Consider the following 25,044-nt stretch of genomic DNA (forward strand, 5'->3'; position numbering starts at 1 on the left):
TCATACTGTCAATGTATGATGTCATGACCCATGCTGACCCCATTCTGACAAAGTTACATTGGCAACAATAAAAAGGTTCCGGCTAACACAACAGAAGTGAAAATCAACGACGGAAGAGTCTTCCCAGATATTCTCCATCACGTGCACACATGCAAACATCCGCTACGCATTACCTTTTTATCTCAGATTCTGTATAACTATAATCTATATGTTTTTGTCTTTAAAGGTCCTGATCTTAACAGATTTAAATCATATTAGAGGTCAAATTGCTTTTGTCTAATCGAGGTGCAAAAATGAGTCAGTCCAACGCTGCCGGGAAGCCGTCCAGATTAGTGATTTGCGAGTTACAACTCTGGCCAGTGACCCTTTTCCGTCGGGCACACAATGTGCCGTTTCCCGGCACGTTTCCCGAGCCGACAGGTAATGGTAGATTCAGACGGACCCCTGCTAGGCGCTTCATGCAGCTGTGTAGCTCTGTGCAGTCCCACCCACAGCCTACTGCGAACGCTCTCCACCTGTATCACTTTACCTGTTCGCTCCTTTTCAGTTGCACTTCTGCTCACTGTCAAAGTGCACACGACGGCTCGCTTACCTTTGCTCGAGCAGAAGGACTCCATGCTGAACATCAAAAGTGAAGAACTTTGCCCCCCCACCCTCTTTCCGACAGCTTTTTCTCTACTCCCTCCCTTTTTTGATCAGAGTGTGTCACGCCGGATCCCTAACTCCCTCTCTCTCCTTCAAACACGTCCCACTGTGTAGATCAACCGATCCCACAGACCCACCCCACCCATTGCTTCTTCCCAGGTCACGTCCATAATGACACTCCCGTTTGTGTGTGTGGTTGTACCAGTGCATGTGTGTGTGCACACGGCTGAAGTCTTTGAAACAAAGAGTTAACATTTTTGAAGCTTCAACAAAGGCAAACAAGGGCGTCAGGTTGAAAGGGAACATGAGAGAACATGAGCGCAAGGATCAAGTTAAATGTGACACCAGCACCGACTAAATGTCGGATAGAGCGATTAAAGTCACTTGCCGATTGTACCTGGAGGCTAAATGCAAGGTTTGTGTGCAGCTTTCTGCGTGCGGAACATAAAAGCATGACGGATGACCAGAGTCCTGCAAGAGTCCTACACAAGACTGAATGTGCGGGTTAATGATTAACACGTGTTCTTTAACTGCAGCATAGCACCACACACATTAACCCAACCTGGAGACTTCAAGTGGACCCAGGAGACAGAGAGCTGTGCACGAAGACCCGTTTTCAAGTTGCTAGCGGCCATATTAATTAATTTAGTAAAGATGGTGCACGAGTGAATGCTTTTAAAGGATGATGGCCCTTCTCTGTTTAAATAGTACTTAAATAGTCGGACGTGAAGGTTTCAAAAATAATAAACTAATGCTTTCTGCAGAGGTTGATGCCTAACAATTTTGTTGATACCTGTCTTTTCTTTATTGGCAAAATGATTGCATGTTGTGCATAGTGTAAGATGCTGATATTAAACATGTAAACCTGCTCTAGACATTATCTTCACATTGACAATGGAGCGAATGGCTGTGTTATATGGTGATGAGCCCACAAGGAACCCTCTCTGGTCTACAAAGTGCGTTTCTTCATCCTTCAGCTGCCTGCTTTGGTTCACTCTTACCATCACTACCAAGTTTAAGATGAACCCACTTTGCACTAAAGTCAACAGCCAGCTTGTAAACAAAGCTAAAGAAACAGGAGTAGAAAGTAAATTGTAATCATATCCAAGTCCCCAAAAAACAAGCTCTTCCATATTATCATATTATCGCTATTGTTGCATTAGTGTGTTTGTTGTGTGTATCTCGCCAACTGTTTGCTAATAATGTCGCGTTGACAGATTGTTTGGAACCGTGCAGGTTCCTCGCGGCCTCCGTCTGGTGGTGCTCGGCACAAGGGAGACACTTATTGGAATCACAGCTGTGTGGTCAGCCCAACTTTAAGGTCTCCTGCGTGTCTCACAATCACCAAAAATAGCTCGAAAACAGAGAGGGGAAACTACCCATGATGCATTTCCTCGCAGGGATGTCGGGATGACGGCGTCAGAGGAATGTCCTGAATTGTGTGCAGATCGCCGAAGGGACTTTGGAGAAGCGGGTGAAACGGGATACATCGAGCATGTGCTGATGTGCAGTAGTGAGAATAACAAGGTGGGAGTTTTCAACGCGGGAAAAATGCATCACAACAGCAGGAGAGATTCAGCTACAACAGTACAGCTGTAACGTGATTCCCTTGGGACGGACTACCAGGAAAAAAAGGGAGCTGCGGTGCCAAAACTCAACAATAAGTCGCACAATCCTTTGTCCCGCCCTATTTTCAGATCTTCAACACTCCCCACACAGTTCAGACCTCACAGAAGCCAACAGCCGGGTGACAATCAGACATTATTCCGGTGCCAAAAATTGTTTTCTAATTGCCTACTTTAAAGCGGTTGCTAGCATGACAAACCGATAAGAGATTTATCCCTCCATCCCGGCAGGTTTGCTCATCTAAACGGAGATTAGCACCTTTTTTGAGCTAAAGATTTATTTTTCCATCCGGAAACTTTGGGATTTTTGGACATGCTGCGGTATTTAGCAGCCATAATATCTCCCTCAGTCGCTCAGGAGGAGAGTGAATATTCACCATGTTGACACAATCCAGATTCAAATGAACGAATTGCTCTTTGTGAAAAAACTTTTCTTTTTTTTTTAAACTTCTCTCGTATAGTTGTTATCGACTTGATTAGCGAGCTAAAAGTGTAAAACATAGACGGCAAGTTATTTTAAATACGTCCCTGATGAATTGATGCTGTGTTGAAGCATTGCGACATCACTCGATTGAGATGCCGGCAGCAGAAAAGCCCTCAGGATTACAACAAATATTCTTCTCTTTTCAGAAGGGCAAGAGAAAAGATGAGTGCTGGTGTATAGAACCTATCCAGTTCACCCAACCTGGCAATCATTGCGCTGGTAATCAGTGAGTCCGTTTAGTAGGTATTATTAAGTATTTGATTATGGTAAAAAAAATGTTGTCTTTGATTCAATAATAGATAATGTTTCATAAAGAAATGTAAATAAATAAACTTAAGCCAGCCAATCACTTCCTATCTGAACAAACATCTATGAAGCAGTTCCTGGGAAAGTCAAACACTGGAATGGATGCAGACTGCGTCGGACTTGTTTAACAATCACACCAGCGACTTGTACAACAGTGACTTTTGTTCACACTTCAAGTGGCCGGCTGCCTCTAAGGTCAGTGAAATAATGAACTCTCCCTTCCGAACTCGTTTCTTATTCTCACCCGAGGCTCAGTTAACCCGAGACTCATTCCATTCCCATCACACGCTGCTTTTGTCAAACAGTCTGTTGCCTTTTTTGGCATTTTGGGCAGCTGGATGTCTCTGATCAAAGACAAGAAAATAACATCACGTCTTACACCGGAACTGCAGCCAAGTTGGATTATTTTGATTTTATGCAGGCTACTGTAACAAACGTTTCCATCTCAACGCAAATGAGCAGTAGTATTAAACTTTATTTAATTTCAAGTAATATTGAGATGTACTTGTACAAACTATTTTCATTCTATTGACCTTTACCAATGATGCTCAGAGGGTTATTTTCATGCATATTTATTTTGAAGCTTTAATTAGCGTCTTTGTTTGTTATTATATTGTGTGTGAATCTTAATCTTAATCTTAATCTTATTCCACAAATGCATTTCGATGTATTTACATTTAACAGCTGCAATATCAAAGTAATACAAATCAAATTGAATGAATAATTATTATTCTAGAAATTTTCACCACTCTGATTTTGGTCATTCACCACAATGAACAAAAAAATGTTGGTATTTTAAGAACATAATGCGAGTGATTTTTTACTTTCATTACTAAGTAATCGGTCTCCATTAAAGCAACCACAACTCTTCCAAAGCCTGCTGCAACTTTTCCTTCCTTTCTAAGAGATGAGACGTGGATCCAATGTAGCAGCACTTACAAGAAACAAAGATTTTACAACAGCATCTGGATATAATGTTAATCACAAGATATTGACTACTGGCTGTGGACTAAATAAACTCGTCATTTTGAGAAAAAACACTGAATGCTTCTATTCAAAAACATTCACAAATGATTCTAAATTCCTAAATTATTATTCATGTTCAGATGGGGTACATTGCCGTACAGCACATAACAGGAGAAAGGAACTCAATAATAATTTTACATGGTCCAACACGTTGGTTCATCATGAAATCCCTGCAAAAGCCCCTTCAGCCCCACTCTGTTTAGAGCCATTTAGCTGGTGTTGACATGCTAACACAGCGATAGGGAACAATAAGACTCCTTTACGTCACATGTCCTCCTCAGGTCCAGGAACCGTCCTGAATGCAAACCCCGTTAATCAGCAAACTGCTAACAAAGTGGCTGCGCGGTTGGTTACTGGCACTTCTCGTAGCTCACATGAACGCACCATCGCTGCACAGCAGCAGAGAAGGACTCTTCAGCCCTTTAAACGCTGACACAACGACATTCTGGGAAAATGGCTTTTGGGAAAACAGTTTGACCCTTTGTCATCCCTGATTGCATCGCTACCTACAGCGTCTACTCTCGTCTACCATTGTCCCTCGCTTCAGGCACAGAATGGCACCTTTGCCCCCGAGTTGTTCTGGTCAGGAAACAGAGGTGCAGCAGAGTCTGACATGAGGAAACAGAGTCGACTCGGGCTGGACCGACGGGCAGGTCAGTGACCGACGTCGTCTGGCACAAAAAGGTGAGGGAATTCCCTCTGACTGTGACGTGTGTGTTGACGGCACAAAGCGTGCTGTATGTGTGCGTGCAGTGTATGTGATGGAGCATAGGTTTAATGTAGGCTGTAAGGGATAACGTTGTCTTTCCAATGCGTACAGCTGGATGGTTTGTGTAATCACGCAATCAGTCACTTAAAGTAAGAAATAGCACGAGTTCACACAGCGGTGTTTTAGCAGGCTGCTGGACAAATGGTCAAATAGAAGTCAGACCTAACATCCAGTTTTCTTTCCAAACATGCTGGAATTCAGACATACACCATCCAAAGAGCCCGTCCTGCATAATAAAAGGGATTTCCTTCAGACGGCGGTGGAGGGGAGGGGGCACGCACGTGACCCCACGTCCTCACTCATGGGCAGTAAATATATTATATATATACACACACACACACACACACACACACACACACACAGTGTAAAATTGCAATGGCAAATATCTTTTGAGAGGAGAAGTAAAATTATCATTATTATATATACACTCACAAGTTTTGCCCATTTTCACGGCTGTTGTCTGAACCCTGGAAGGAAACTGGTGCTCCATCAAACACAGCTCAAATGAGAAAGGGCATTTCTACTTGAAGGAAAGGTATAATGTTTTTTAATCACATATTTCACCTGAAGCCAAAAGGCCAAAGGAAACGTACACGTCTGCAGATCCCACCCAGAAACTGAGACTGAAATCGATACCAGGACGAGACACACACGCAGAGACAGAGATAACATCATTATTTAGACACGCGGTACGATTGACAGCTTCCTGGAATCGTACCCCCCCCCCCCCCCCCCCCGCCTGCTTCTTCTTTGGGTTGTTGTCCGACTATTGCACCGTGGTGAGATGTAATAAATAGTTTGCTATTAGCGTGCCGGTGTGAGAGACGCCGACTACGGAGAGAGAACCAGAGCGCCAGACGGTGACACGGCTGTAATTACAGGAGATTCATTCCGGTGCACCGATGGGACCCGACAAGCTCGACTTATGCGGCCGCCTCTGATGTTTCGGTCGGAAATGCTGTTGGGCTTTCAATCAATTCATTACGTGATTTGATATCGCCCTCATATTTGAGCCTGCGTGTTTAGTCAGCATTCAATCCTCCACAGGATATCCATGTAACCACCTCGATCCTCCGCCCATTATTAGAACCACTACATCTCCCGGACAGCCACCACCACCACCACCACCACCCAGGCCCTGAGGAGCATTCCATCTTCCTTTGCTTCTCCATTATTTGGGACTTCCTTTGGAGTTTTTCAATTTCATGCAGAAACGCAGCTGATGATCCTGTTGATGGAGGCAGTGCTCCACTGGCTGCCCGAGAAGGCAACGTCTCCGTTAAAACACCCTCTCCTGGGGGTTCTGCTGGGTTTTTTCTTCTTCTTCTTTTGACTTGATGCTAATAGCTACGAGGAATGTTTTGACCCATCACAGGGAACGTTTGATGCGACCCACCTTGTGCCCTTCCTCGCGGCTAAACTGACTCAAGCTTCTTGGTCCATTCACCCGGTAGTGTAAGAAGGGTAGGTTGCTAAGCGATACACCTCTCAACTCAGACATGTCACACCTACGCAACACCCTCCACCCCCACCCCACCACCCCCCATCATCACAGGCAACAGTGCACTCTGATGATGTAATTCTTAGCATTCCCTTGTTGAGAGAGCAGAAAGTGGTGCGGCGCCGGCACATAACTTGGTCTAAGAGGTAGAACCTGAAAGACCACGTAAGTGACTGTCACTATGGGAGACTGTGATGAAACAAAGAAAACAAAAACAACGGATCGCAAAACCAGCACGCCTCTCCTCGTCATTGATGCACACGCTGAAACACACTCGCAGATGAGTTGCTCATTCATTTATTAGGCAAAGCTCCACTGCTAATTTCAGGTGAGGCGCTATGAGGTTTGAATTTGCACGGTGGGGTTTTTGCATAACAAATGTGAGGCCAAGGTGGACATTGCTCCTCCTCTGCTTTACTATTTGTCTGCTGCGTTTACACAAGCCGGGATGCCGTGCGACACTTTCCTGTGTCAACAGCACAAAAGCCATTTGACGGCGATGGAACACAGACGTTTATTCTCTGCTTGTATCCACCTAAATTCTTGGGTTTCAGTTCAGAATGTCGTTGTTATAAAGCACAATTAGAAGTGTCTGAGCTTAGTGGATATTTTGAGCTTCCGCTGCTTTTCGAACAATGCCTGTGACACCCCTCCCCGCCTGCTTTTCTACTTGGGCACAAAAAAAATCTGCTTCCCGCTCTGTACGGTTCAGCCTGTTCACGTCCTTTCAATCCGCCCCCGTGCAGGCAGTAAAGTACCCAAATGTTTGATTCTTAATGTAGAAATACCTTTGAGAGACGCAATCTCGTTTTGGATAGACCGGGTGTAGTCCATGCTCCCTCCCTGGCCTCCTTGTGACCAACGCTGACAGTGAATGTTGCAAATCCAGATGTTTAGCTGAAGTGAGAGCTGAGGTCTTCTCTGAGTGGATTCCTGTGTCTCAAGTGGCAGAGCTGCAAAGTCACTTCAGTAGCTGTTTGGTCACTTTTCTCCTCTGCTGACCGGCAGTCTGCTCTGTTTTGGTTCCTGTGATACATCATGTGTACACACACACACACACACACACACACACTCTCACAAACATTGTGTGTGTCCAAGCATCAGAAGAAGCTCCTCCCTTGTCCCCTCCTCTTTTCCATTCCACCTTCGTTCCCACCTAAAAACTCTTTTCAGTCCCGAACACACAGATTCAGTAAGTCAAACAGCCACCTGCTTTGCCACAAACCAGCCAATCAGGATAGAGAGAAGTTTACCTGTAGAACAACCGTCACAGGAGCCGAGGATACAGATATATTAGATATATAAAGAGAAAGTTTGGTTCACTTGTTGAACAAAACAGAGAAAAAGATAAACCGTGTGTGTGTGTGTGTGTGTGTGTGTGTGCGCTCATGCAGGGGAACAGAATTGCAGAGCCACACCCAGATCCCTGCAGTAAAGCCCAGGATGAGCCTGCTGCTCACCCGGGCCGAGCACAGACATAAAGGGGGGATGCAGCCGCTGTCTCGCTTGAATTCCTGACCAAACTCGCTCAGTGCTTATTAAACTTTTACCAGTTGTCTCTTTCCCAGCAGCACGGTAAAAAAACTTGGAGAAATGCAAAGAAGCTTACACTCTTGGGTAACATCGTACAATATGATGCAAATCAAATATTGCGTTGGTAGTACTGGTGAAAGAAAGAAGAAAAATAAAATCTTACCATATATTTTACGAAATGCCTGCAACAGACTTGACTGTTGTGACATTACGATATCCAATATTTAAAACAAACAATGTCTTGTCTCTTATTACAATATTACATGGATGCATCCCAGCTCTACCGTGAATGTTAAATATATTATGTCTGCATATGTAATGTTAACATATATGCTATGGCTCAATATGTATCTAGAAAACACAAGAAATTATATAACAAATTCACGTTGAGCCTCAAAAAAAATCTGCGTCATTTTCATCCTATAGCAGAGTAGAGATCCTCACTGATTATCTACTAGCTAGACTGAGATGTAAAAAAAACTACCATAAAACAGCAGGAGAGGCAGCTTCAATATAATAGTGACCTCCAGAGGCATTCCAGACATTCAGTATAAAAAGTACCAAAGGAGAGGAATCACATCTGGCTTTACCTTTTCTGCTGCTATGATAAAAATCTATTAAACAAGTGTCCAACCTGTAGGTACCATCAAGGCTCCTTGTGCTCTGTCGTAGGGAACACACACACACACACACACACACACACATACACACACAGACCTGCTGTTATTTCTTGTAGCCTTAGAATTGACTGTGCTCAATGAGAACAATCAGACGACTAAAAGTAAAATCTTTAAACGGGAATCCTTTACATCTCCAGTTTGTTGGCCAAACTATAAACCTCCTATTGTTCCGTGCAGCCGAAAGCATTAATTATTCCCTAAAAACCTGCTGAAAAGCTTTTAATGTGGGAATGGCTTGAGGGACTAACGTGGCTCTGTCGACAAACAATCTGTGCCCAGTGCGCACAAATCCCCAGAGTCAATAAACTACTGAGCATTAACATCAGCTGCTAGTGGAGGCCCCTGACATCACGCAGCCAGCAGCACAGCAGACTAGAATGGACCAGATCAAATAATATATAACAAAGAAGTAATGGCAAACCAACCAGTTACCGCCCCCTTTGTTCTTTGCTTGTTATTTGGATTCAGCTCTTTCGTGGCCCGTTGTACATAATGGACGTCTGGAGGAAATGACTGACACATTTTTGGCAGCGGGGGAAGTCGGGCTGTTCTTCACAGTGAAGGAGGATTCCATCCTGTGTGTTTGTATGCGTTTGTAAATTGATGCTTGGATCTGAGTACTTCTTGGAGGTTTTGTTAAACAACAAGCAATACTTATACAACAGGATGTCGCGCACGCACCCGCACACACACACACACACACACACACACACCCACACACACACACACACACACACACCCGCACACCCGCACACACACACACACACACACACACACACATACCAGCTTTCAGGCTTTCAGGTTTTAGCTGACATCAGCAAGCCTCTGGACCCGTGTCCATCCTTCTCCACCACGGAACAAGCGCCATTAGTGAAGGCCAGACAACATAACCAGCGATGTACTGTGTATGTAATTAGTTATTAGCAATAGGCAGGACAAGTACTTCACGCATCTCATTGTAAAGGTTTTTTTTCCTCCTCAGCCATAGAAGCTTTCCTCAAAAGAAGGTGATGATTCAACTGGCAACATAATGTGAAGAATATTAAAAGTAAATAGAAAGCAACCAGTAGGTATCCAGTCTTACAATTATTATCAATAATTAATGAAATAATTAATGCAGAATTAACAGATGCATCTTTAAAACAACACATCACATGCTCCTGTTCTTGAAAGGAGTAATTAATATCTTTAGAGACCAAATTCATTAGTAATCCCAGAGGAAATTAAGCCAGAGGGCTCCGGAACCGAGGAGCAAAGAACGCTGACACTGAGCACATTTGGGCTGATGGAATTCCAATATTATCATGAAGCGTCGAGGATCCTTCACTCACCTTTTGTGTTACCATCTGGAAGAAAGAACTGAGGCTTAATATGACAACAAAACAAATGACAACGTCTTAAGGGAATGCTTTGTGTGTATGAGTGCTGGGACAATAATAAAAGATAAACTTATGCAATAACACGCCATGCAACCATAGAAAAAACATGTAAGTTATAAACTGTTGTTGCTAATCCAAAGACTAAAATGTAGCTAAATGATCCTTTTTTTGTCACAAAAATGACAACAACACAAAAGAAATGGATAAAAATGTAATTCCAAAAATATATTTTTGAACAAGATGGCAGTTATTTTTGTTTATGATCATTTGTGGTGCATTCGTCACACATTCAAAGAATACCAAACTGAGTCAGAAAACCAAAATGAAAACATTAATAAAAGCATTAGGTGCCCTGAAGGGGGAACAATACTCTTTATCACATCAGGAAATGAGCAATATGCCGTTGCTCCTGTCTCGCGTTGAATTGTTTAGTAATGAAATGATTTTGCTGTGTCGTGGTCGACAAACACCACCCGCAGTGATGCGTCGCCTGCAGCTGATATTCAGCCGCAAATAAAGACTCTAATCGAGGAGTAAATTCCCCGGTTTACAGCGGGGATCTAATAGTGGGATTCACCGGCAATCGTTGGACGCAATAAACGCTGTGAGTGAGTTGAGCCTTCATTTATTTCAGATTTATTTCATAATGCGTAAAATGTTCAAAGACAATGTTGAGATTTTCATCATCTAACGCTACCTCATCCTAACATGACATCATCATTCTACTTCAGCATCCATCACCCAAACTATCCCTTTTATCGCCGTGCACGCAATTTGGATTGCACCAACTGTCCTCCGTCACCCTTCGTCAAATACAAAACCACCACGGCCGGTCAACGTTATAAGGTCACGTCTTACGAGGTCACGTCTTCCACCGGGCAGCGTCTCATGTGGGTCTCGTGAGGAGTGGGAGTGATTTATTTGCTTCTGTTGCCGTTTGCGAGGAAGCCGCCAACCTACACGAGAGGTCACCGGCGGCCGGAGTGAATTGCTGAGGTTCTATTTGCCGAAGGCCCGCTATGGAAATCTTCTCCGAGCCTCCGACTAAGCCACCTTCCTCCGCATCCGTGATGAGCGTATCGCTGCACAGCCAGACGACTAGAACCCTGAGGGGTTTTTTTTTTTTTCCCCCAGTGTCCCACGGACACACACATGACAACATGACACGTACTGTTGACCCGCTGATGGTTTCACGCTATTCCACTGACAAAACAGCTGGTGGCAACGTGCCGAGCCAGTGAAGATGAAAACTGTGAAAAAACTCAGCTCTGCGATGCATCTTGTGGGGGAAAACAGCAAATGTCTGATCCAATCGTTGATGAAGATACTAGTAACTAAAGAACTCAGCATCATAGGGATCAATGTCAATTTCTCAGATTATCGGTTGTTCGCTTTCTTCCAATCACTGAGCTGCTGTCAGATTTAGTCATCATTTTTGCACATGGACAATCGTTATAAGTGGCTAAACCACAGTACTGGGCTTACTGGCCCTGTTTGCTACCCAGTACCAGTGTCCAGGGACGCAAACTGGCTCACAGAATTTGCAGCATTTCTAATGACTCGATTTCGATCCGTTTCTTTCTCCGTGTAGTCGTTCAGGACGAAGCCTCACTGACCCTCCTCATTGATTCCTTCACCTGCAGACTCTCGCTGGCCCCACAGGCCCCGCTGTGCGCATCCAGACAAAACATTCCTTCTGTCTGGAGTCACCCGGCCACTCAAAGCCCCGGCCCGACGCGCCGGCTTAGAGCCAGGAGAGCGGCCTCCGCGGCGAGAGAGGAGCGCACGCCACGTTAGCCTGGGATAGAAAAGTTAATCCGACGCATTCAACGCAGCAGGTCACAGGCTTTGTGCTGCGCTGAAAACAAGTTTTGTTAGACATCAGCTATGTCAGCTAGAATTTACCGAGAGCCACCTGACGGTTTGTTAAATAATCATTTGATCTGCTTGTAATGTGGTGTAAGTGCACGCAAAGATAAAAAAAAAAAAACACAATCCATCCGCGTAAACTGCCAAACACGCAGCTGTTCAAACCCTGACGGGGGAGCTGACCTTCCGCCCGTACTGATGGAAGCGTGACTGCTGAGGAATTCTGGGAGTTCGGACGAGTGGGAAACAGGGCACGAAGCAAATGACCCCCTGTGGGTTTCCTCCCATGCTCCACCCAGAAAAAAACACCCAAGAACAGGTCCCGCTGGGGGCTTTTAAGTCGTGTGAAGTCACTCCCTATAAACAGCCTCCCGTTGTGAGTTTTTGATGAATCACAGCAGAGAGGGGAGGCGCTGGAAGGTTCTGCTCCGACTCACATCCTATTTGCAGAAAGGGGGAGATGGACGGTGCGATCTAGAGATTTCTGCGGTGGATAAGCAGCAAGTTACGGCCCCAAAGGTCCCCACCGGGCCCCTCCCAAGCTGTGACTCATTGGCTCCTACTGACAACCAGCTGCCGGACCAACACCATTACAGGAGAGATGCTGTCATTTCATCTTTATTTAGATTCAGCTACCGGGGGGGAGAAGAGAGGAGGTTAATCCACCTTGAACGGAATTTAATAATTGAATTAACTGTCAGTACAGTAAATGTTCCGACAAGTTATTCTGCTTTTTCTGATGGTCAGGTCTGGTGTTGTGAGGACAATGATCCACTAGGGGCTGTGCTTACCCTGTGAAGCCCAAAAAAACTCAACCAGGAGTTATCAGCAAGCTTAACACCTCAGCACCAGAACGTACAGTCATAGAAAGCTCACGAACAATCACGAGAAGAGCTGTGGTGAAGCTCAATGGCAGTTGAAGGCTTCCGTCTAATATGAACGTCACACTAAGTAATGCTCCTACAACGAGAAGCCTCGAGAGGCCGGTGACCTGCAAGCGCTCACGAAGCTGGAAACGCGGTCTTTGCCAAGCGATGCCTCCCGTGGGCCTTGGAGGGGGAAGTACGGGCGGCTGCCAGTGGGCGGGGATGGAAAAGCGTGACACTGCTGCTGGCTCTCGTCACCATTCGAACCAGTCCGAATGCACTGGCGGGGCATGCCGCTGGCGCTTTGTTTAATGCTGCAGGTACAGCGGGGGGAGGATGACCTCGAGAGCCGAAAGCTCAAACCGCTTCTGGGAAGGGCACCGGATGAGAGGCGGCTCGTGATGTGTTCCATGTGGTAGAAGTGAAAGGGAAAATGATCAACATGAATATCAGGCGGCGTGTCCTTGAATTCGCACAGGCCGCCTTCGAAAGCCACCGTGGATCCACTCACGGCAGGAGAAAAGAAGCCCACTGTGAGAACGGCCCTAAAAAAAAAAAAAACTTTTCCAGTCCAGTCTATCCTCATAGCTAGAGGAGTTTTATAGGACTTTCAACTGGAAGAGTACTGCCACTTTGAACTCAGTATTCAGCTCCACGTTTGTATTTGGGGGATTTCTCGGCCTTTTTGAGTCTTCTTGGGAAACACTCCGTAATAAGGGAGGCGAATGTTGTCAGAAGCCCCCGCGTGTCTCCATGTCACTGTGGGAAATCCCTGTGGGAGTACTTTACGTCAGCTGAGCGGGTGGAGTCATGTCGTTACCAAGAGGCCATCGCGTGAAGTCCAGCGATTGCTGATTCATACCGACGGTCACGGCTTTCCGGCCCCCCCCCCCCTTCTCACGCGAGCTCCTTCTCGTGCCTTCTAGTGCCTTCGCTGTGACAACAGCTGCAGCGACAAAGTGAGAGCAGGGTTCACACGTCGCACACCCTGGTTTCATTCCAGGCAACCGCACTTTTCAAACGCAGAACCTTGACGGGATGAAAGGTTTCACGGGGCTACATACTTTGCTCGTGTCGTAGTGCAGCTACGGCACCACAGGAAGGCCACAATTAACAGTGATTTGAACTTTGGGATAGGAAAGCAAACATGGGGCATATTTATACGGTTGTCTTTTTTTTTTTTTCCAGGGTTGTATTTTGACCCTCTGTCTGCTCTGAGACCCACCGACGCACCGGAGGCCCTGCTTGGATTCCTCTCCTCTCAGGAGCTGCTTTGTCTCTCACACAGATCATCCCTTTTATGTAACGCCAGTTTGCGCAGCCCTTTTTAGCGAAACCATGGAGGCGGCCACGCCATCTAGGGTAGTTTTTCACCAACTGCATCTTCTATCAGAGCCGGGGAGAACCTGTCTGCGGAAGGTATTCGGAGCTGCTAACAAGCTTTGGTATCTCGGACCCCAAAGAGATCAAGTGATGTGCCAACAGAGTAGAATGTAACAAGTTGTTCCTCATGACGTGTCTACAGTCCCCGAGTGTGTGTGTGTGTGTGTGAATTTCAGTTGTAAGAAACTTCAAGTAGAGACTGTCAGTGTGTTTTCGCAAGTGTGTGTGCGTGTGCTTGTGGGGGTCAATCCCCCCCCGCTGTCAGCTGTGTGGGGCGACCTGCCGGGACATTCCCGGCCTGTGTGGTGACGGTCACGGCGAGCGGCTCCAGTTGCCCTGAATGCCACCGACCAGCAATAAACTCATTGGCCGTCAGTGTCAGGAAGTGACAGCAGGATGACTAAGGAACAGGCCGGCACCACCGTAAGTCATTAGCAGGTAATTCGGCGCGTCAGAGCGCGCCATCGGGGTGTTTCCATTAGAACTCGTGGTGAATGTAATAACTCAGAAGTCTATTTAAGTACCGGGGGTAATAATGCGGAAATGTTTTCCACTTCTTCTGGCTTCCAGAATTCCAGAATTCAATTTAAATGAAAATTACTTCAGCAATCAAAAAGGTTCTTGTCTCCTCTCAACAGTGTGGTCCTTCACAGCGGAGACAGTGGTTTCTATCAACTCGAGCTCCAGTGGGACGGATTTACTATCATCCCTCTAAAAGTGTTTCAGACAGCTTGGCCACTGTCCACTTTCACAGAACCCGGCCCTTATTCGTCTGCTTTCTTTCAAACCGAAAGATTGCTGGGTGTTTACATGGAGGCAGATCCCTCTCTGACCAGACACACTGTACGCACATCGTTTTCCAAAATAAGGGGATGGGACGGAACTAGATTCATGGTCGTTTTGAAAGCATCAAATGTTGGCAAAACAGCTACAAAGAAAATCTACACGGACGGCCTCGGGATGAAGCCTGAACACGGGGAGAAATCGCTGTAGTCTGTGGTTTGAGACACTCGGATCTCTTATTCACAACATACACGACTTTGTTTGTTGGAGATACAACAGTAAGCTTGTAGATGCCGGTTGGGAGATGTCTTTAAACTTTGGCCACGATTGTGTTCAAGCACACGCATTTGCAGCCACTTCAGTCCACTTCCATGTGTTATCTGCGTGGGGAGGGGTGAGGAACGTGGGGGAGGGAATGTTCTCCAAGCTTTGGAGCTGGGGACTCCTCCGGCTTTTTGAAAAGACCTCTCCATCTACAGTAGTATGCTACACCAACGGGTGCGCGTGCGTTAGGCTTGAAGCAACCGACCCAGACTAACGCTGGACTTGGAGCACCGTGCAGCAGAGAGCGAGCACACAGAGAGTCTTTGTATTTTCAACGCAAATTGGTTTTTCCAAACCGAAGTTCCAGCCCTTGTGCGAGTCGAGTGGAGACTCCACGGGGCTTTTCGGTTTCTGTTTTTACAGGTCCAACGTTGGCAAGTTGCGGGGCGGACGCTTCGGTGCCCCAATGTGATGCATTACGATGATTTCACGAAACAAAAAGCTGCCTCTCGTTCTGCTGGTTGGGCATTTTGTCGCGCGGCTCAAAAGGAGACGAGATGTGCGATTGATGTTCGATCGTGACGGACGTCATCGTGTCGAGGACCGACGCGCAGCAGCAGGCAGTGAGAGAGCCGATGTGCATGCGTCCCACTCAGCAATGCCACACACTCGCTCAGGGTGCACACACGGACGTAGCAATCCAGCAGCATGTCAAAACTAAGCACTCGCACACACACACACAAACACACACACACACACACACACCCGCACACGCACACACGCCCTGCACAAGCTTTACATGGCGCTTCATTGCTATAAAAAAAGGGAAATATCATAACAGCAAAGTTCCATTACAGAGACTCGCTCACACACACACACACACACACACACACACACACACTAAATCTACCGTCTTGAACCAACGGCCTACTTTCCATAACGGTTCACCTGGCGCTGTGTGTAGCTGACATGAATTCAGCGGTAGCTATTAGGGGGGGGGTAGCGGCCAGGAAAAGGAAAATAAGCTGCACAGGTTGAATCGATCCGACCGGTGGCGATAAAACGGTCGTCATATTCATGAAAGCTGCGTATTAGGGGGCCGACTCTCAGTCTAGTTCATCTCCTTGCAGCTGTAAAGAAATTCTAGCTCGGACATCAGCGTAGAATGACAGTTAGTGGAGATGCAAATCCACTCAGAGTCCATTCAGAACTCTCTACTCTTCAGCGAAGGGGCATTGTTAGATGTAGCTTCTCCCATCCTTCCCTTCCTATTGTTAAGCACTGCGTCTTTTATTGCTGCATCAGTCTCTCTGCCATGTAATGGAAGTACTGGAAGGGGCGGCGAGTGTTTGGCATCTCAATGAAACAGAAACTGCTCGTCTCTTTTTGGGAGTAATAAGTGAAAAATGTCGGCCTCGCATAAGTGAGTGCTGTCCACTCATCGCGGGTCAAGGGCTTTTCTCACGGGGCGCCTCCTGCAGAAGTTAACACTTCTCGCCCTGTGGCAGGCAGCCAACACACTCCGGTGAAGACGCGGCACGAGGGGAGCGCCGCGCTTTCCGAGACGTCTGCCACCGCTCGCGCTCGGGAGCCGAAAACAGCTTTTCAAAGTGAAATCATGTTTCATACTGCAGCAGCAGGAGGGGAAAAGTAAAGGCAACACTGGCCTCAGCGCCAAGTTGGGATGCGACGGTGAGCCTGCAGGCGACTCACTCACTCAGTCGCTTTGACAAGACACGCATGACTTTAGCATGCAAACACACACACACACACACACACACACACACACACACTTGCTCAGACGCCTCTGGGCTTTTTAAAGATTCATTCAGTTCTGTGCGATGAATCTCTTGCCCTTCCCACCTCGCACAATGACACACTGTTAAACACAATCCCTCGTAGTCCTTCACAAAGATAGATACACTGCGTGGCTGTATTGGGAATGATAGAATGAAAATCATTTTTATAGTCGTTCCTGGTAAAAAGTATAGATAAGATCTCCCACGGTTAATATTCATGTCACACAGTTTCTTTTAAGCACACAAATGCTAGACTTTGCTTAATAATTTACATTTTTTGTATCCTTCTTCCCCAAGAAACTGGAATTTAAATTACCCAGAGCAGACAATCCGGCCGGCTAAAAATAACCTCTATTTGGCCGGCAGAACATGGTCATGGCTAAATCGATGCGTTATTTTAAGCCCTGCGGGGCACAGAGCAGAACCCTGCAGGACACAAGGCCGGGGAGGACGGGGAGGGGGGAGAGAATAGGGCAACCCCCCTCCTCCCCCCATCCTCCCCGCTCGGGCAACATCGGCATCAGCTGCTTGCACAAATTGCACTAGAGGACAGCGGGAAGACGGCCAGGCTTTCACCCACCAGCCGGCTACAATTAGGAGCATGAGACAGCGGCGAGGACCATTACAGAGCAGCCCACCGACTGATTGACAAGAAGCACATTTTTACCCAATTGGAAAGTACTATATGTGTGTAATCCAACAAGGTACTTGTCGGTTGTATGCCGTTTCTATTTGTATTCTTGGTGTTGTTGTGTCAAATATCTTCCATGAGGAAACCAGGACCTGTAGCACAGTATGCTCTACAAATAAGAATGGAAGTCTCTAGATTTTTCCTCTTCCATTTACAGAGATGAGGGAGATAAAAGCCTTCATCTTACCTTCTGCAAGGTCACGCACAAGACAGAGGGGGAAACTTTCAGATGTTTTATTCAAGAGAAATATGTGAAAAAGTCGAAGCTGCACCGGCAGGATCGCAAATCCAAAAGGGCGGCTCTGAAGGGCGGCGGCGTGCGGGAGAATCAACTCGATCATGGAAATCTAAGCCATGCTAGCAGGTTGAGAGAGGCTTCAGTTTAGTGTTGTAAGCATGCGCACAATTACCCTAAACATTTCTATTCAATTCATATATTTCCATTAATATTGTCTGGAACAAATCCAAATGTTCAACTGATGATGGATTAAATGAAACGGATGGAAAGTCATCGCCACCCATCCAATAGTCGACGAAACATTGTCTTTGGGAAAAGTCTCCCCCCGGGAAGTCCTGTGATTACGTAGGCAAATTGTTACTTTGCATGGCTGCATGTTGAAGATACCACGAGGCAGCGTTCTAACATCAAATAAAGGTTTTTACATAATATCAGATTGCAGACGGAGCCACTTGACTGACTTTGGAACATCGGATGGCCGATAGAAACATTGGTTGCTCCGTGCCGGTACGAAGGACTATTTCTTCATCTATTGAGAGGTCTCTCGGATATTTAGTTAGTTAGTTGTATTGTGGTGCTATAAATATGATTGTGAGCAACACGGGGACTTTGGTACTGATGAGTGACTTGAGAACGTTAACAAACCAAATGCTTTCCATTGTGAAGCATCAGGAGGTAGATCCAAACACACACACACACACACACACACACACACAGAGCCTGTGGTGATCTATTCTGACACCTTCAGATTCCAAACAGAAGGAATAAAGACAGCCGAGTGTTTGTGTCATGATGTACACGGATCCTACAGATTGTACATACTGTATATTTATGTAATCATAAATAATCAGTATTTCGATAAACCTCTAAAGAGTAGAAGGAGAACGTGACAAAGTCCAAACGGTACGACGAGCTCTCACATTGGCTGTGTCGTCCGTGTGCCTTAATAAGGAGAGCAGCAACATCTGGAACATAAACACCTGCCACAGAGGCTGCTTCTGCTTCCCATTACCTCCTGGTACACAAACACAGACATCTGACACATACATTCCGGTAATTACACATCCATTAGACTGTGGTCAGCAAAGGATGGCGGTGCGCGTCACATCAAACAACGCATTTCCCACGAATCCGGTTGCTTATCGCCTTACAGAGCAGGTTGGTCAAGTCAGTTTCCTATCAGTCTTTCGCTGTTTCTGCAACGCGACCTCCAAAAAAAAAAAAAAAAACGAAGCCTTGAGCGCTATTTGAACATGATAACAGCGCCTTCCTGGTCTGTGTCACAGAGCAGCCTACTTTTCGTCCTGTGGATTTCCTACGAAATCCAAACGCAGCGACACATGACGCAGAGGAGGCCGCCTTTCTGGCAATGACGCTGTGGAGGAGATAGGAGACATGCAAACGAAGACACCCACTGACCAAGGAAAGAGAAAACTTACACGGGGAAAATAAGCGACAGTAATTGAGCTAAAGCCCGGGTGCCAGATCCTCAATGAGGGCGAGAGAGAGGGATGAAAAACAGAAAACTGGGGCAATATTTATAGAGGAGCTTTTTCTCTTCCTGGTGATCGAAACAGATGCAGATCTGCAGGAGGAAAAAACATCTAGCGGCGGGAAGAGTGAGAAAATAATACCACCAGATATGGACAGGAGGGGAAACCTGAACCAAACGTGGAGATGAAAGCGCCTGAAGGACGCTGCTGGTGAATGTAGGTGCAGAGGTGAGTCCTCATCCTTCAAATGGCTGCTTCACCTCTGCAGCACGCTCTGCAAGACTCCCAGAGGAAGTAAAGGACGCGAGATTATCCAGCGAAGGCACGCAAAGGCAGATTATAAGATACCTTGAGACAAACGTCCAAGGCCACTGCGACGAATGAGTAACTTTCAAAGCAGCGCCGCGCCACCTGTTCACCTCCGCTGTGGGCCGGATAACAATCAAGACTTGAACCCCCCCACGAGGTCAGAGGTCACACACACACACGCGCAAAGAGAGGCAGCGTGAGGGAATGACAGCGAGCACACAGCACACGCGGCGGCACGGCGCGAACGCGTGTCTCCACCTGTGCAGTCAATAAGAAACAAGCTCTAGCAGACACGCGGATGAAAGCCTCTCGGCCAACAAACGTGCGACGACACCTCGTCAGTCAGCACGTGTCATCACCGTAACCGGACCCAGGCGCCCACCTTTATACTTCTCCCGGACGTTTTCATAGGCCTGGATGAAGTCCTGCTCCTCGGCGTTGGGAGGCAGGAAGGCTGGCTCGTACACGGCCATGCTGCTGCTCTCACTCTCCTCCTCCTCCTCCTCTTCCTCTTCTTCTTCTTGGTCTTCTCCCCGTCCTCCTGTCTGCTTCTTTTGGGTGAGCTCGCTGCGCCGTTGGCCGAGTGTGTGTGTGTAAGTGTGTGTGTGTGCGTGTGTGAGGCAGCTCTGTCCTCAGTCTGCTCTCTCTCTCAGCTGTGTGTGAACCCTCCACAGCTCCCAGCTTCATTCCACAGTCCACAGCCCCCCCCCTCACCCCTTCCCTCCCCCCTCCTCTCCCCTCTCCCATAGCCCGGCTCAGTAAAAATAATATAAACGTCAGGCCCCTCCTCTTAAAGACACACAGACGGGGCTTGCTTGCGCAGCAGCGATGGAGAGCAGAGCAGCCTGACAGTAGCCGTCACAAGGTGCCCAGAGGCCCACGTGATGGAGTCAACTCAAGACTCAAGTATGCCATCATAAGTCGATATTAAAGGGATGGTACGGTCTAAGTATCCACAAATAGCCGCTACGCCGCAGACGTTGGCTGGGCTCTGTGATCTGTGGTTTGATGAAAACAGGTGGGAGTATATCTGTGATGAATAAAACGTATTAAATCTCTAAAAACGATTCTTTGTGAGCAGAAATTAAAGAGCAGCCCTCACATATAGGTTAAGTTATGTTGATATTAGTATATACTCCATTAAAATTTTAGTTTCCCTGTTTTTTCTTGTATTTAAAGTCATAAAAGGCTTGATCCTTATTGTATCAATGTGGTTTTTTCACATTGTTTTACTACTAGAACTGTTAATTACACTTTTGTTGGCTTGTTGTCATTGGTCTCAAGTCCCTCTAAAGAGAGAAAAGAGAAACAATCTATCCATTAGCTCAAAGCCCCAACAGTCTGAAAACTCAGCCATCCTTTATTATTTCAAAAGTAAAGTCTTAATGCCTCCATTTAATCACATTTGGACAGGAAGCACCCAGTCGCCGCAGGACATAATCTCATCACAAAGAAGATGTCCGACCGGTTTGTGCCGCAGTGACACACGCCAGCTGCTAGCTTTTGTATTTTCAGCCGGCCGACAGACAAAGATGATGCCTGCAGCGAAATGAATACATTCAAAGTTGAGATGTGCCCTTGATATCAACGTTCACTGTTGAATATTCAATATATGCCCTGAGAGGTCAACCTGATGACAGTCCGCGTCGGAATAAATTACGGTGGCCGTCTTCTGTTGTTGTGTCTTGATTAATATCAACGCTATAGGTGGCATTAAGAGGATTAATAACGGTGTCCGTCAACACGCAGAGACGTGGTGAGCGTAGGCGCCGGCTGAACAATGAGAGCAGCACAGACGATGTCGCTCTCTGCACTATTTCCATGCTGGCCGGCGGAGGAGAGTCACAGTCGCAGCTCAGCACAGCAGATTTATACAAAGGAAAAGGAAAATCCCTGCAGGTCCGCCTGTGTGTGTCGGACACGTCTTCGGCCGCGGCCTAAATGACATCAGCCAGCACTCTTTCCTGAGAGGAAACGCGATAAGGCCGCTCCAAACTCTCCGCTGCTGCAGAGGGGAGTGTGTGTGTGTGTGTGTGTATCTATACAATCTCTCAAACAGGAAACTGTGTTAGAGAAAAAACAATTAGGCACGCACTCGAGCAGGTTTTCTTAATAACGCAACTCAGACACCATTACCATTCAATTCCATTAAATGTTTCCACGTGCTTTTCAGACCTTACTAGCACGGCGTCCTGCTCCTGGTGGTTTAGGTCTTCGTCTAAACCAAGACACTTTTATTGAAATGGCAAATGATGTTCCTAAAAACATGTGAATACATCTCAAATAAGGGCAAGATATACTGCATAGTGTGTTTGAGAAACAAGATTCAAATCAACCAGTCAAATGCTTGATGTGATATTATAACTATAATCTTGTGTGTCCATGTTGCTGATGTTCCCCATCAGGCCCAACCACGTGCCCTCCTGCCCACGTGATGTGAAGCCCGTCCAAAGTGATGCTAGTTCATACAAAGTATTCTAAAAACTGACCGTTTAGCACCTCAGCGACTGTCAACACTCACTCACACCGGATCTCTACACGTCGCGTTGCCCGACTCACACAGTGGCGACACGAAGCTTAATGTCTACTCCTAAATAGCTGGACAACCAAATGTGGCTCCAGCACATCTGTTTATTTACTCAAGCTGCGACTATAACCGGCTCATGGTTTTATGATCTGAATGAGAGAATGTGAAAAGTGTTTGTGTGAGTGTGAGCTGTGAAAGTGGACTTTCTGGTGCTGCATTCTGTGCACCAGACATGTAAAATAAATACACACTATGTATATGTATGGTCCACATTGTATTAAAGTCAGAAATTGAGCTGACTTGATTTATGTCCACACCAAACATTGAAAACAGGAGTTTATTGCCTCAATTGCTACTTTTTAGTCCTCTTCAATACGGCATCATGTTAATTTAATAGACGATGGTCTAAAATTCACCGTAAAGCAAAGGATGCTTTAGGGTGGGGCCAGATTTGGATTGACAGTTTGCCAAAACAGCGTTGTCTGGTCCGGGAGTTGTCTTTTTTTTTTTTTTTACAAAATTGAAGTGGAAACATGTCTTGGTTACCTAACAATGACTTATCCAGTGTGCGGTTGTACTTTGCCGTGTACATGTACGTACTTACGCGTGTGTAACTTCTGATTGCAAAAGGACAAGATGGGAAAGAGCCAACATAGCATTTTTGTACTTATAACGGCTCTTATCTAAGTTGTAAACCAGCTTATTTCATGGATTTGCACTTTCTTGTCTGTGGTTCTTAGTTTGTATCCTGAGGGTTGAAATGCAAGTATGTAATGTAAAAACCTGAGGCTACAAAGCTGCAGTAAACACGCCAAAGTGTAACATCACGGTGACCACGTCATCCCAAAATGTCTTTCCTTAACACGTACATTATTTCTTAAACTATAATATACATTTTAACTTTTTTAGATGATATTTTTATGATAAATTATTACATTTTTAATCTATAATTATAGATTTTGCAACATTCAGACCATTTATTTTGGATGCAGCTGGCCGGGTCTATTTTTCAGGTGAGTTTTTGAGTTTGATATTCTAGTGTGTCTGACTCTCAACACAAGAGGCGATAGATCACCTTTTGGGGAAGAGCTTCTCCCATATGGGTGGAGAAAACGAGCCGGAGCCAACTTCTAACTGGACTGTTTTTATACGGCTATGGTCACTTTTTCTGTTATGGTTTTGTGTGTTGTATTGATTTCTTTCTTATATAAACTGGTTTTTACACATCAGAACCCTCACAGTGGTTCCCCCGTATCCTGACAGAAAGAAAGCCATCTGAAAGTTATTACACACGTCATGGAATGATGCCATTTTGATGCCATTCTCATGCAGGGTCGCGAATAGTAATAATGTTGTTTTTCACAGCGTTCTGCTGTGACGATGAGACGAGGCAGTCCTCACGAATCACAGCACATCTCTTATGCTTAAGGGGGGCGTCTGAGGGGGTTACTGATCGCACCGCTGATGGAAAAAACAGATGGGAACAAATGCTGTGCTGCTAACACACAAACACACACACACACAACAGGAAAGTCCAGACAACCCACATAAACACACACTGAGCTAAGAGTCTAACAGTAGCCAACAGCTGTGTTGACAGTGCTCCTTCGGGAAGATGAGAAAACTCTCAACTAGAGTGTGGCAGCTGTTATTAAAAGGAGAATTTATGGCCGGCTCCAACTAAAACAGAACTTATCTTCTGCTGCCATTTTGATGGAGTGGAAATGACTTTGTCCGTGGAGACGTGGTTGGAAAGTCAATGCAATCTCTCTTTGATTATTTCCTTCCTTGTGTTTTCAACTAAAAGTCTCAATGCTATAAATCACATCTATTATGCACAACAGTGAACGTGTGTGCCATTTTTAATAGCAGACAGTAGACGCAGATTAATAGTGCTGCAAAAGTCGCCGTGCTGCTTTAGTAACCAGACCTGCCTACATGGTCAGGACATCCACCGTTTGACTGGAGCGGACTGACGCACAGCGGTGATAAGTGATCGAGTCTGTCCATTTCGCTACGGCTCATTTACAGAATTTCAGCATTCCATCCCCGGTTCAGCGTGCAGGGGTGAAATCTGCAAGAAATGAAGCCGTTCTGTCGAACACCCCCCTTCAATGAGCGTGACACACAAGGAACACCCTGTGAGGTCAACCCTATTCAGGACGAGAGGGTGGCGCGTGAGGGTGGACGGGGTAAATGAGACATATTTTCCACCAGCAGTGATGACTTTCTAGGATGAACACTTTCAGGCTGCCAGCGTCTTGAGCAGAAACTGCCATCTCCTGGGCAAACGGCTCATTGCTGTTTGAAGGACTAATGGCTGAGTTAGTTGATGGTGGAGAGCTCAGCGTCCCATTAGAGGACATTTAATAAGCTATTGTAGTACGACCGCAGTCGAGGTCCAAGAAGAGGTAACGGCCGGCGATTGTAAAGAGAACAACAGCCCCGGGCTTAAGTTCACGCTAAAGACAGCTCTTCATAATGAAATCCGGTCCGCAGACGGCAAACAGCAAAGCATAATATGATGAATGCATTCAGCGCTAAAGCCCCTATTAAAAAAGGTTTTATTGCTCTATCGTGAAAGCCGCCGAAGCGCGGGGCTGTTAAGTCTGTGGCTACTGAGGATTTACGCCCTATAAAGGGGGCATCCTGTCACAGGGGTACTGGTAACATGGGCAACAGACAGCCAGTGATAAATCAGCTAAGGACCACTGAGATAATTAGGGCTCTGTTCCTCTACACTAATCATTTCCACAGTAAACCTGTACAGCCGCGGCGTGTGAGAGAGTCTCTGTGCGGCGGCGCGGTATCAGATCATATCCTCGCCATAATGAATAATTGAGGAGGGCTTTGCAGGGATGCGAGGAGGAGTTT

At 46.2% G+C, this 25,044-nt stretch overlaps 1 protein-coding gene across 18 annotated transcripts in view; it reads right to left on the bottom strand.

Annotated features, from left to right (window-relative positions):
• Positions 1-25,044, bottom strand: part of plecb (plectin b) — a 97,281-nt gene that overhangs the window by 67,823 nt on the left and 4,414 nt on the right. For 2 of the 18 annotated variants that reach the window (XM_078095392.1, XM_078095389.1), the window contains exon 1: positions 20,026-20,348. The exons of 5 other annotated variants lie outside the window; for them this stretch is intronic. In XM_078095392.1, coding sequence (XP_077951518.1) covers positions 20,026-20,116 — 91 coding nt within the window. In that variant the 5' untranslated portion in view covers positions 20,117-20,348. Of the gene's footprint in view, positions 1-592; positions 737-7,144; positions 7,483-20,025; positions 20,349-25,044 lie in introns of those variants that run through there. 11 more of the 18 variants (XM_078095406.1, XM_078095399.1, XM_078095385.1 and 8 more) reach the window with 10 other exon arrangements.

The sequence above is a fragment of the Gasterosteus aculeatus genome, chromosome 20, assembly GCF_964276395.1.
Source record: "Gasterosteus aculeatus chromosome 20, fGasAcu3.hap1.1, whole genome shotgun sequence".
NCBI lineage: Eukaryota > Metazoa > Chordata > Actinopteri > Perciformes > Gasterosteidae > Gasterosteus > Gasterosteus aculeatus.